Raw genomic sequence first — 14,495 nt, forward strand, 5'->3', positions numbered from 1 at the left:
TGCAGTTTTCTAATTAGACATCTCTGATAACTTGTGAGACATCCCAGTAATATCAATATCAGTTCATCATAGTATCAGTGAGTGATTACTTAGATTCAGTATTTCTAAGCAGATGCCTTTAACTTGTCTCATCATAATACGTTTTTACCCTGCAGGCTTACCAGTTATCTAGAGGAAGGGTGTGGCCGATGATCATCATCCTCTGTCTGATCGCTGCCATTCTGTCTGCTTTTCTGGATAATGTGACCACTATGATGCTTTTCACCCCAGTCACCATAAGGTATAAATCTATCTATCTATCTATCTATCTATCTATCTATCTATCTATCTATCTATCTATCTATCTATCTATCTATCTATCTATCTATCTATCTATCTATCTATCTATCTATCTATCTATCTATCTGTCTGTCTGTCTGTCTGTCTGTCTGTCTGTCTGTCTGTCTGTCTGTCTGTCTATCCATCCATCCATCCATCCATCCATCCATGTTGATGTTTAACAGACCTAACCAAATCTGTGCCCTATTTTTTCCAACAGGCCAGCGAAAGCCATGACATTAAAGGACTAATGCCATCATCTTCAAATATCATTTTTATATTCCAGTATTTATGTCTCCCACCCACTGCAATCTAATCAAGTATTATTCTGCCTCTATCTGATTTTGAAGGTTGTGTGAGGTGCTTAATCTAGACCCCAGACATGTCCTGATTGCAGAAGTAATCTTCACCAACATCGGAGGGGCCGCCACAGCTGTCGGAGATCCTCCCAATGTGATTATAGTGTCAAACCAGGGCCTGCGCAAAGAAGTAGGCATTTTTATTGCTCTTCACTTACATATGCGCTCATACAGTGAAATGGCTCAGCTCTTTGTGATCTGAACATGTACTAAACACTCAGAAAGCAAACACAATGTGTGTAGTCGTTTATTTTTCAGCACATATGGTTTAGAATGACAAATTAGGAAATATTAGCATAAACAGAATTAATATGAATGTTCTTCGGGTGCTTGGGTGTTGATCATCAACATTTAATGAAGCTGCAGGAACTCCTACATAGTACAGTCAGTACATCTGGATGAAGAGGTTTGACAGATGTGACTCTTGTTTACTCCTTAATCTATAATCTGTGTAAATTCTTTGCAAATCGTTCTGAATAGACAGAAAGAAGCATGGTAGGCAGTCAATCCAGAAAATGATTCCTTTGTAGCCGCTTGTTCGGCTGAAATGAAATATTGTACTCTTCAGATTATAGCAGCTTTTATCTGCCCTTAGCTGCTCATCTATGCTTGTTAGGATGCTGAACTGAGCTACATGTTAATCAGAATTACTAGAGTAGTTTAAAGATGATCAGGTCTGTGCACCTGTGGAGCTTTCTGCTCTCTAGTGGGCAGAAGTTTGCATGGATGATGTCTTTTATTAACACAAACGATACTATTCTCCCTCTAAGATGAACAGGAACTCACAAATCATTATAATTATTTTTTTAAAACTTATATATGTTTAAGTAACCTCGACCTCCATCTTTTGACATGAGCAGCAGTTTGAAAAGCTACCTGTGCCTGAATTCAGGATCTGCTTCTGTAACATGCTAACAGGACTTCAGAACTTATCCCCTCCTCCTTTAGATGCAGCATTTTCACTTTCTTTGATTGATTAACCTGTTATATCAGTGGTTTATCTGTTTCCACCTATGTTTATTAGTATTGCTCTTTTTTTCAGCAGATTAGCTGTATAAATTATTAAACCCCTAGACTGTAGTCCTACAGGACTTAGTGGTTGGATGAAATCCTGGTGACTGTATAAGAAAATAAGGGTTAGAAAATTGGGGGGAAAGCCTCATAAACACCAGGGGCCATTGTGAAATGTGTGAATGCATACACACTCATGTTGTAAGTCTTCACATCTCTGTTTACTGGGTTTGTGATCTTTGTTCAGCACAATCTCTCTGTGTATTCATACGGGTGTAAGTGGCAGCTCGTGTTTACGTTGATGTGAAGGTGATAAATGAAGATGTTGTGGCAGTGAATCCAATTTATATTTATGCTTCAGCCTTAATAAATCACTGGAATTACAATGTCAAAACAGGAGAAAAATGACGTCATCAGGCTCTTATATCGTAGATGAATTTTGGTCCAATATTGCTTTGGTTCATTGAGGTTTGCAAGCATTTGTTTATGCACAGCTGTCTTAAAGTCCCAGCCTAGCATTTTAATCATGTTGAGGTCTGGACCTTGATTCTTTTATTTTTCAGTCTTTCTGTTGTAGATTTTCTGCTGTGTTTGAGACCATTGTCCTGTTGTATGTCCCAGTTTCAGCCAAGCTGTAGCTGTCAAGGCCTCATATTTGACTCTAGAATACTTTGATATCCAAAGGATTTTGTGGTCCACTCACTGACTGCTACGTGTTCAATCCTGCAAAACAAGCCCAAATCATCAACCCTGCACCACCGTGCTTGATAGTTGATGAGTTGTTTGTAGTTATATTCTGAGTCTAGTTTTCATCAAACATGGTTGCTGAGCAATATGAAAAATCTTCACTCCGGTCTAGCAGGCCTCATTCATTAATATCTTCTTACTAATATTCTTAAATTTGCTCTTAATTTGTACTTTGGAAGATTTTTGTCAATAAAATATTTTTATTAACAAACTGAATGGCAGAACTGAGACATTTAAATTTAGGCTTTTTTTTTGTCATCAACAATGTAACGAAATAATAAAATAAGTCCTTTTTCCTTTGAGAAAAATAAAGTCAACAGTGCAAATTAGCTGAAAAGCAAAACCTACTATTGGTTGGCTCTCATTCACATTTGACTTTTTGCACCCAAAGCCCTATGCAAGACAAATATCTATATCATTATGCTAGTATCAAACGATACCAATAGTAGCATTGGTATCATTACTCTCGATAGTTCAGTCAATCCGCCGAGCTCTAGAAAATGGGACACCGTAGTATAAATTTTCATCTCTCTACATGCTGAATCTTCTTCAGTTTGTAAAGCTAATGACATCCTGGTGTGTCCTAAGACATCCAGCATCCTTTTAAGAGCATCAGTGTAGTGAGTGGTGCATCTGATGAAAATAAACACTCCGAAGGTGGTGTTATTAACCAGGTGACCACTTCCATCTCCTAATAATATTGAGCATTATTGTAATAAAGACCACATTCAGCAGGTGTATCTGGCTGCTGCAGCTGACTTGGACATTTATGGAGTGATATTCTTGCAGTCAAGGGAACCGATCCGGTGAGGTTGGTTTGATGTGCACGTCATAAAAAGAACAAACTTGTTCATAAGAACTGTGGAGAATGAGGCCCGTTGTTCCAGAAGTCTTGTGTTTGTTCAAGTGCAGCTTGGCCAATTTAATCTGTGTTCTTTTTAGAGACCTGGCTTTCTCCTGGAACTCTTCCAAACAAGTCATACTTGGTTAGTCTTTTTCTGTCATGAACTTTAACATTTAACACATTCACTGAAGTCTGAGATGTAGCTTTTGGGTTTTTTGCAATTTCTCTGAGCATAGCAAGGTCTGACAGTCTGACCTTTGGGAGAATTTGTTGGGACTTCCACTATGCATACCAAGTTTGGTGTATCTGTTTTTGCAATATAAACATTTTTACTTTTATAGTATTGTAATGTTGGAGTTTTTCATATTAGTCACAGGTATGCAACAAAGTACAGCTATCTGGGCCCATGAACTTCATATCATTATCTATTGTTTCATGTTCACCTAATTCTCAACATTCATGGAATAAGAGGACATTAAGTTTTTTACTCTCTTAACATACGGCGTAGGTAGGAACTATGCCACAATGCACTGGGCTCCAGTAGAGCACCACCTAGTGGCTGACATGTGAATCAGGATCAATCATAAACCTGATTCTGGATTTCTGGGAAGATTGCTAACTAAATGTTTCTCCTTGTGAATTATGTTTCTTACTGTAGAATGAAGGACTCAAAACAGCTTGGAAATCGTCTTATACCCTGGATGGGCAGCTTCTCTAAAATTATTACTTTTGTCAATTCCTTCTTGTGTTATGCGTAAGACCTGCAAAAGTCCAAGACTTCTTGTTAATGCGTTGTATGCTGTTGTTTGTCTGAGATTGTATTATCTAGTTTTAAGACCAGGGGCCTCATTTATCAAGCTGTGTGCAGCAAAGCAAACTACAGGTGGCATGTGTGGCGCAATAAGAAAATGCCGTGCACTTGAACTTTCAGATTTATAAAAGCATACTCATGCACGTCCCACGCTTGTTTCCGTTTATAAATCGGAATCAACTCTAAAGCAGGCGCACGCGAGGAAACGCTTTTCAACGCCCACATGGTGGCTATAAATGGTCAGGTGGAGGCCTGTAATGAATATTCATCATATCATTTCCATGATGGCTCAGGAGGGAAAAAGAGGGAAGAAGCAGATTTTTTCGGGGTGTGAGATAGAGATTCTGATGGACCACGTTGAAAAACGTAAAAATGTTTAATTGGTGGGCCCTGCGTGGGCAATTCTAGTGTCAGAAAGGCAGAATAGCGGCAGTGGGTGGCAGATGCTGTCACCGCAGTGTCGGAAGGCAAGACACGCCAGAGGAATCGTTTGGTGCAGCTGGATATCTCAGTCGGCAGAACATCTGTCTCCTAAAAGATCGTTTGGACAGAAATTAGGACAACAACAAAAAAGCATTGTGTAAATTAATAAAAGCAAATCCACCACTTGTGTGTTTCATTAGCGTTGCATCACTTCTAGACACTCCAGCCTCCAGTCTGCGTCCCACTGCTGGAATGAAGGACCAAAGCTACTTTTCACACTGACTGCTACATGCTGGCAGCAGACTGTCCACCTTATTTAGCTGGATGGATTTGATAACATGTAAGTTTTGTTTCCCAGTGATATTGGTGTGGATGGTTCTTATTAATATCATCCTGTCCCCCCCCCACCCCGAAAGTGCACTCTTAGGAGAATTAATATCGAATGTGCCTCTTCATTCATTTCTGCAAACAGCTTTAATATCTAACGTGTGGTGTGGAGTGTCTTATATCCTGATATGAAATTCTTTCAGTTCACATTTAATTGAAATTATTTAAAGTGTAACTACACCCCATACTTTTTGCACAACTCCAAACACTGCCAAATATGACAAATGCCTGAAATTGCAAGGGTTGGGTTGATCAGGAAGCAGAGAGGGGGTGGGTCGGTATCATAGACTGCATATAAAAGATGGACGGAGCCTCCATGATGTCACCCTTCGGTTTCTAAAGAGCTGAACGGAAGCTCATTGGGTGGTTCCCACCGCCGCGCCATCTTGGCAGCGTCACGCTTCCTGGAAAATCAAAACATCAAACATCAAACTCCGAGCTGCCTGTAGCTAGCAGCTAATTGAGCTAACCCGGAGCTAATGGTAGCTAACCAGCTAACGGAAGTAGGTGGTCTAAAGCTAAGGTGTGCTGTTAGAAACCGCATTTGTGCTGCACTCTCCCTTCTTTCGGCTGATATTGGATACCTGTCAATCAAAAGTATATGCCCCTAATTATGCCAAATTTCAAGCATAAATAACATCCAAACGGATGAGTTAGAAAAAAGTTCACCCCACTCACAGTTGTCATGAAGTTAAACTTGACCTATTAATCCTAAAATGTTTTTTTGTACCAGGCTTAACATGGGACTCTATGGGGATTGACTCTGTTTTGGAGCCAACTCCTAGCGAATGAGGTGTGAACTGCAGTTTTTTGCACTTCAGCATAGGCTTCACATTTTACCAGCGGAGGTTGCCTCTTGGTCGGGATACGCATGCAGAAATGATTGATAGTTAGCAGCTCAGTAGCCATTAGATAAATGGAAAGCGAGATTCACAAAATACCTTCGCCACAGAGTGGTCTTTAAAGTGGAAGACTTTTCCCTCCTGAATCTCCTCAGCTACACATGAACAAGGTGGTCCTGAACCGTATCAGTCTGAGCCGTTAGCGCTGTTACGCTGACCTGTCAGCAGCTCCAGCAGCTCTGGAAAGCTTTGGAGACTTGCGGCAGGTTGTAGCAGCTGCAGGAAGTGCCGCTGTAAGTTGCTGCTGCTACGATTTCAGCTGCTGTCTCTTGTTGGATGAGTATCAGCATGTAAAGAATAAAGTCCGGTGTTACCCCTCAAAAGCACAAATCCGTCACATTGCAGGAATGATTAATCAGAAACTCTGTGAAAGAATAGAAGTCTAAAACTAATATATCTACACCATTTCACCATTCATATGCAATTTCTTCAACATATGGTTTTCATCACAATGATGTAATACTGTGTTGTTTAGAGCTCAAAAAACACATTTTTGGGTGCACTACCCCTTTAATCTTTTCTAATCCTTTCTAACATCTGTGTGGTTTCAATGCTTTCAAGTGCTACACCTTCCTGCAACGTACAGCAGCCAAAGTTGCAGCGAGGGTCTTTGTCTTTATGCCGGGGCTAGCTGGAAGCCCCGTTTTTTGGATTTGCTCCTGATTAAAGGAGACAGTGCCATTCCTGATGCAATAATGTGTGAAATCATGTAATTGAATGCTCAGCTCTTCTTCAATAAATTATGACGTACATCACATTTGGCTCAGACACTCGCTAAGAATAGATGACAACATCGACCACTATTAATAGAATTTACTTAAACATCACATTGTTGTCATTTTTGCTTTGATCAATTAATTGTTTTTTTTTTTATTTTTATTGAGCTAATATTTCAAAATCTTTTCCAGGAAAAGCTGTTTTGTAAGAACATTTTATTGTTTATCAGGAAAATTTGTCACTTGTCTGAAAAGGCCACTGACTTAGGCTCCTTTTTTATAACACTCTATTATGATACTCAGAGGGGCTTACTGCCACATCTCTAGAAGACATGACATTTTCCAAATGGCTTCCTGTGGCACCTCTTTAGTGCATGTGACATTTTAGCCTTTGCGAGTGCAGCTGCAGACAGTCTGATCCCGCATACAGTATCACCAACACCAGGTTTTCACAGCTGACTGTCCAGTTTGTTTTTGGCCCTGTTCCCGTGGTGACAGAGCCACAGAAACAAAACAGCAGCACACTCATTCAGTCATTTCTGGCCTCTGATAAGCACAGTTTGCACATTTATTTATCTGTTGCTTTGTTTGCATGCTTGCTTGCTTGTGTCAAGGGGAATTGGGGGAGGACTGTAGACCAACAGTAAGGCATGGCAGTGAAGCTTTTGTTTAAGGTGATTTCATCCCTCATTACAGTGCCCTTGCTTTTGACTTTGTTTCACCTGTACATATTCAGAATTTCTGCTTAGTTTTATATAATTTTACTTGGATTTATTTGGATCCATGTTAGCCAGTGTGTTGAAACTGGCCCAGACATTTGTACAGATACTCCATACAGTCATCCATACAGTTTATGACTCTATAGCTCTAAATTTTACTTTATTTTGCAACCCCAATACCAAAAAAGTAAAAATGTAAAACAAAACAACAACAAAAAAAACAAAACAAAACAAAACAAAAAAACAAACCAGAATGTTAATTTTACATTTACTAATCTCATCAACCTATATTTTATTCTTGATTGAATATAAACATCACTTTGAAGATCCCACCATCTACAGTGTATAATACAATCTAAAGATTCAGAGAATCAGGATGAATTTCTTTGTGTCTGGGACAAAGCCAAAAAAAAAAACAGAACTGGATCCTTGAGATCATGGGATCCTCAGGCAGAACTGCATTAAAACCAGACATGACTCACTACAGGAAATCCCTGCAGGAAGACTATCTTAAATCACTGTCTGTGATCATAGTTCATCCTGAAGTCCACAAATTCAGGTAATGCTCTATTATGCAAAAAAAGGCATATGTGAACAGGATCCAGAAACACAGTTGCCTTTTCTGGACCAAAGCTCATTTAAAATAGTCTAAGACAGAGTGGAAAACTGTTCTGGGTCAGATGCTGAAAAGAGATGGAGGTTTTAGAGCAACATCTGCTCCCATCCAAACAACGCCTCTTTCAGGGAAGGCCTTGCAGATTTCAGCAAGACACCACATCCAAATCAGGACACCACATCAACAAGACACAACCCAGAAGAGTCTGGGTGCTGAACTGGCCTGCCTGCAGTCCAGACCTTTTACCAGTACAGAACATTTAGAGCATTATTAAAGCAAAAATCCAGCAATGAAGGTCCAGGACCTGCGCCATACTGATTGCATCTCCAATACAAACAAGCAATAGGAGGAGCAGCACTTTAGTTAGCAATACGTTTTAAAACCCTTTATTCAGTCGCCAATATGGATAAAAAGAAGAATGATGAAAGGATACCGTACAGAGACAAACTTATCTGGGACGCCCGGGATCGGTATTTGGCCAAATTGTCAACAATCAATGACATAGAGCCTTACGACCCCACAGCTAAGGAATGGAGCTACGATGCTACATTACCAGCTCCAACTTCATTGCTGGACATAAGCTACCTCGTTTATGGTATCAGTGCTTACACGTATGAACAGTTGAGAAACTACAAATCTCTGGAAGCTCACGAACATTTCAGGAATGGCTGGGAGCAGGATCTGTTCACACTTCCACCGCAGGACTGCACGACACAGTCTCACTGCAAAGGGAAGCTAACCTGCTGTTAAGGGTCCTAATGACTGGTGGGTTACTTTACTTGTTTTGTCTGATTTTCTTTCCTTCTTTAAACTCTCAGCATAAATGATTCATGTGCTTTACAATGTTGCAAATAAAACCCACTTCATATTTATATTACATAACTCAAAAAAAAAGTTTGAAATGATCTCATAATCCTACCCCTTTTTCATACAACATAACTACTCAAGCACATGTCAGTCTGACATAAACCATCAACTGTAATAATATAGACATCCTTATAAATGAAGCAAAATATAGCAAACATATGAACACTGTTGGAAAGTGTTGCTGTCTGTCTGCCAGTGTGTCTTCAGGTCCTGCACTCCCAGCACGTATGAAGTTACGTTAGCTAGCAAAATGATTAGCAAGCTAACAAAGTAACACTCGATAGTAGCTAGCAGCAATAGCTGAGTGGTAGCAATGAAATTTCATTCTGTAATACAAAATACTGCTTAACATTTCACAAGCATAATTGACAAATTTTTTTTATTATTATTTTTTTTATCCATTTTTCAAATTTCTCAAACTTTTCCAAATAAAACATCCAAGATAAATATATTAATAGTCATAGAACGGTTGGGGACGGCAGTGGCTTGGCGGTAGAGCAGGGAACCAGAAATGAAAAGATTGGCGGTTCGATCCCAGCTCCTGCTGTCGTCTGCCCTTGCAGTGGCTTGGTGGTAGAGCAGGCGATCCAGTAAGCCACAAGATTGGATATGACTCCCCGTTCCCCCAGTCAGCTGCCGTTGTGTCCTTGGGCAAGACACTTCACCCCACTTGCCTCCAGTTGGCACCACTGGTGGATGAAAATGGATGAAAGCTCGCTGTTTTTTTTTTCTTTCTTTTTTCCTATATATTTTTTTAATCCCCCAAAACTGATTTATTTTTATTTATTTTTTTTTTTATGCCACAGATATTAATTAAACTGTATATAATTCTTCAGTTTTAGTTTGTTCTTATAATGCAATGATCAAATACAAACTGTGAGAATTTTAATGTGCAGGAGGTTTTGCAGAAGCATCCACTTTCAACCCAGAAGGGTTCTTTCTTGCTCGCTGCACACTGAGAGAGCAGGCCTCCACGGAGGCATGAGAGACTTGTTCTGTAAGTGAGGCAATGAAGTGACACAGTGATGAAATTAACTGTGTGGCACAAAGGAAACCTGTGCATTCAATTTATTTCTTAATATCAAACATTTCAAGTCAAGTGTAAAAAGGCTGATTTCTTCTCCAACATGTTTCATTTGATCTCCTCCTGCTTTTTTTTCTTAATTTAAAATCCTGAAGGGGTCACTATGAACCATTTTTCTCATTGAAGGTCTGTAGTTTTCTTCTTAATCCGATGCAATTGTTTCAAATAAAGGTAAGACGAATCAATCAGCATCTTTAAATATGAAGGTTTTTCCTTTGGAAATACATGTTGCATATGTGATATTGCACAAAGACAAATTTCCATTTCCAGGTGCTCTTTGTGAAGAGGTTGCTTTATGTTTTAGGGACAATCACAACCAGAGGCTGGTATTTCTTGCCGTTACACCAAACTGCTGCCTGAAAACCTTCAGGATACAGTAATGTGTGAAACAATATAATTATTTTTCCTTACTCCAGGCAGCAGTAACCTAATAGTGGCATATACAACATCTTTTTCTTAGAGAACTGTAGTTAATTAATCACAGTGATATGTAAAGATAAGGCACAACATTAAAACCATTAGGCTTATAAACTCATTGGCCACTTTATTAGGTTATTTTAGAAACTGCTTTTCTACTGGGAAGAAGAGAAAATATTCAGTGAGCAGCAGTTGTCTGGACCAGAATGTCTTATTGATGTCAGAGGTCAGAAGGGAATGGGCAGACTGGTTGGAGATGATAGAAAGGCAACAGGAAGTAAAATAAGCACTGGTTCCAACCAACGTCCACAGAATATTATCTCTGAACACACAACATGTCCAGCCTTGAAGCAGATGGGCTACAGCAGCAGAAGACCACACTGGGTGTCTCCTGTCAGCTAAGAACAGGAAACTGAGGCTACAATTCACACACACTCACCAACACTGGACAATAGAAGATGGAAAAACCTTACCTGGACTTAGTCTCCATTTCAGCTTCATATTCAGATGGTAGGATCAGAATTTGGTGGAAACAACGATTCAGACTGGCAGCACCCTCCACAGTCACCAGATCTCAGTCCAGTAGAGCAGCTTTGGGATGTGGTGGAACAGGAGATTCTCATCATGGATGCAGCCGACAAACCTGCAGCAACTGTGTGATGCTGTCATGTAAAAATGGAGCAAAACCTCTGATGTGTCTCTCAAGCCTTGTCGAATCTATATCATAAAAATGATGGCAGTTCTAAGGGCAAAATGGGTCCAACTAGCATCATATATCTAGATGCAAGATCTAATATAATGTCCATTGAAGGTATATGAAGATTACATTGCACTGCTTCCAAACACAGAGACAAGTCAAGGGAGGGGATTGGGAAGTGGGGAGTTTAGGATTTTGGTTATCACTTTAAGATCTTTGTTGTTCCTGCTCATGCTCCTAAAGATGTCTCAGTAAAGTTGTTCAAATCTAATCATCCACATGACACTAGTTTCCCAACAGAATATTACATTTTAACAAGAAGATAAATAATTGAAACACACTTGAGTCATTGAATGAAGTCCTGCACTGAGCACATTGTGAGCTTTACTGTCACTAGATTATTTCTCAGAGGAACATAACTCATCTCACTTTGCGGGAGTGACACACAGATCATCACTTCATCCAGTTTCTCAACAAAAATGATGTCTCGGCTCAATTTGTCTCATTTGGTTATAACTTGAAGCAAACTGTGAAAGTCTAACAGATTTTTCTCGTGTGTCTTTCAGGGAATTGATTTTGCCAGTTTCACAGGCTACATGTTCCTTGGGATATGCCTCGTCCTTTTCACATCATTTCCTTTCCTGCGATTGCTCTACTGGAACAAAAAACTTTACAACAAAGAGTCAATTGAAATAGTTGGTAAGCAACATTATTGGAGCTGAATCTGTTCTGTTAAATCTTGATGAAAATATTAATTTTATTCTGTTCTTTTGGCAAGAGGTTAGTCTTTCATCCAACTCAGCTGCACACACACACACACTCTTTCTGCTGTTGGAGAGTAAATATTAGTTGTCACGGTACTAAAATAGAGCCAAAATAGTTGTTGCTGTAGCCTGGATACAGAAAGTATATTAACTCCCTTAAAAGCATTGTTTAGCGTATTACCTCTACAATTCCTTAAGCGTTTTAAATTTAACACAATAGTGCTTCTTGTCTGTCTCAAGTAATCGTGAAGTTCTCCATATGGCATTCAAATCGCCAGATGCCCTTGTCTTTGGTGTGTGGTTAGCTCAGAGATGAGGAGGTTCACTGTAGTTCAGTTTGTATAGCCCTAATTCATGATAGTCATCTCAAGGCACTTTTACAGATACCGTCCAATCGTCTCCACTGTGGTCCTGTTGATATATCCATTTAAAATAAATCCATTATATGATCCACTTTAATCTAATTTAATATAGTATAATAACTGTTTTCATATAAACCAATTCATAAGAGATATTTACGTAGCTAAAATAAAACGCATTGAATCTTCTTTTCGATTCAAACCTTCATCCTGAGATGTACACGTTGACATTGGAGAGGAAAAACTCCTTTTAACAGGAAGAAAAACCTTAAGCAGGATGACAACCAGGAAGGACGGCCATCTGCTTTGGCCAGTTGGGGGTGGAGTGGACAGAGAAGTCAACAAGTATCAAAACTCAAGGATTCCTGCTGAGAAAGAGGGAAACATGAAGTAATGACAGTGATAATGTCATACGTTTATGCATGGAACGTCCCCCAGCCTGCATTCACACCAGGATGATCCAGGGACTCGGTTCGATTGGGCGGGGAATTCAGAAAAATTTTGAACCTTTGTTTGGTTTGGTTTGCTATCACACTACACTTGACTGAAGCAGACCAAACCACCTGAACAACGTCACGCAGTTACAACATCTGCACACTAGGGTGAGATTCTCTAAAGCCTGGTACACACATAAGGATTTTTTAAATCTTGTGAGATTTTTTTTATTGGTTCGAGACCTCACACATGAAGATAAAAAAATCAGGCATTTAACAGTTTTGATCATACTGTGTGTGGTGTGCTCCGATAATCTAATCACAGAACAACACACACACATAATGATGCTGCCCCGCAAATGATTAACAATCTAGTCCTCCAAACCGGACATCTCATGTGACCAAACGTCATCTAACAAAAACGTAGAAGAACCATAGCAGCAACTGGCAAAAAACAAAGAAGAAGAAAGCAACAACCAGAAAACACACAACACACAGCATGGAAGGGGATATATAGGACGAGAGAATGATGGTGGTCTTGGGACTATTGTTAACAGAAAAAGCCAGAACTGAAAAAATATAACAGACTGGAGACGGCGTGAACACGGACTTTATTTACTTTCTTGTTCCCCAGCCAGCTCGCTCTCTGATTGGCTACTGTTACGTAATAGACAGTGCAGAGGTGAGGAATCTAGCAGGGGAGTGAATCCAGGGTACGTGGTTTAAGGTCCGACAATGAGTGACTGAACTGGTGGGGTATATAAGGACCGGAGAGTCAAAAGGAAACAGGTGTGACTGGTTGGGTTAATAGTGATGAGCAGATTAGGACCAGGTGTGGAGGATCAGGGAAGTGCAGATGAGTGGGAGAACAGGGGAGTGCTGCAGGAGTGGCTGAGTGACTGTAACAGCTACATTCCAGCCTATGTCACCATCCACGCAATCACAATTCACAAGTTGTTGGCTTTCCTCAGAAATCAGGTCGTAAATATTGAACATGTTCAATATTTCTGATTCTCGGCTACAACCTGTTTCTGAACTGATTATCTGAACAAATCTGCTCGTAGCACACCTCAGACCAAATGATAATTGTACAGGGAAATCTTATAAGACTCACGATAATCGGGCTTTTGCCGTCCGTGGTCGGGAATAGGCAAAATCAGGACAAAAACAGCCCGAAAATCCTTATGTGTGTACCAGGTTTAAAAGGACCACTGGCCAAGAAGAAAGAAGAAGAAAATCCGGCTCTACCTCCAAGCTTAAGTTCGTTTCCAAGCAGACTATAGTTTGGTTTTTTGGTCTACACCACAGTCCGAATGCAAACTCCCATTTCTCCAAATGAACTGGACTATCCATGGAAGCCGACAAGGATTTGCTTAAGGTGGACCAAATAGTGCCAGTGTAAATGCGCCCTGAGTCTATAGCAGCAAAACTAAAGGCATGGTTAAGGGTCACCATGTGAGCACTAGGCTTTATTAAAAAGAAAGTTTTAAGCCTTAAAGGTGGAGAAGGTATCTGCTTCCTGGGAGCTGGTTCCTCAGAGAGGGGCCTGATAACTGAAAGTTCTGCCTCCCATACTACTTTTAGAAACCACAAGTAAACCTGCAATCTGAGAGTGAAATGCTCTGCTGGGAAATCTGGAACTATGAGATCTTTAGATACAATGGTCTCTCTCAGTGCCTGATACAATAGATAAGATGAATTCTGTGAGTTGATTTACAGGTATCTTTAGGACATTTAACAGTTCTCATGAGCTTAAACTAATTTCCGCATCATTAAACAGGGTAGAGCTCCTTTTGCATCTTTTCTCAGCTCATCTCTCTCGACAGTCTGGTGACTCACCCGGTGTCCCAGAGGTAGCATAGCTCATCTCAGAAAACCCCTTTACTCTGATCCTCAGCTGTTAGCTCTGATTAGTTGTCAGTACAAATAAGATGTACACACTGGACTCCCTTGCTCTTTAATTGTATTGCTTTATCAGTGGTTCAGCTAATCTGGTACACCACAGATCAGCAACAGAAAA

General features: G+C 40.0%; 1 protein-coding gene across 1 annotated transcript in view; it reads left to right on the forward strand.

Moving 5' to 3' along the window:
• oca2 (oculocutaneous albinism II) overlaps positions 1–14,495 on the forward strand; it is a 60,868-nt gene that overhangs the window by 21,322 nt on the left and 25,051 nt on the right. The window contains exons 13-15 of the mRNA XM_042006533.1: positions 156–280; positions 669–807; positions 11,485–11,617. Coding sequence (XP_041862467.1) covers positions 156–280; positions 669–807; positions 11,485–11,617 — 397 coding nt within the window. The remainder of the gene's footprint in view (positions 1–155; positions 281–668; positions 808–11,484; positions 11,618–14,495) is intronic.

Source organism: Melanotaenia boesemani, chromosome 14, assembly GCF_017639745.1.
Source record: "Melanotaenia boesemani isolate fMelBoe1 chromosome 14, fMelBoe1.pri, whole genome shotgun sequence".
Lineage (NCBI taxonomy): Eukaryota > Metazoa > Chordata > Actinopteri > Atheriniformes > Melanotaeniidae > Melanotaenia > Melanotaenia boesemani.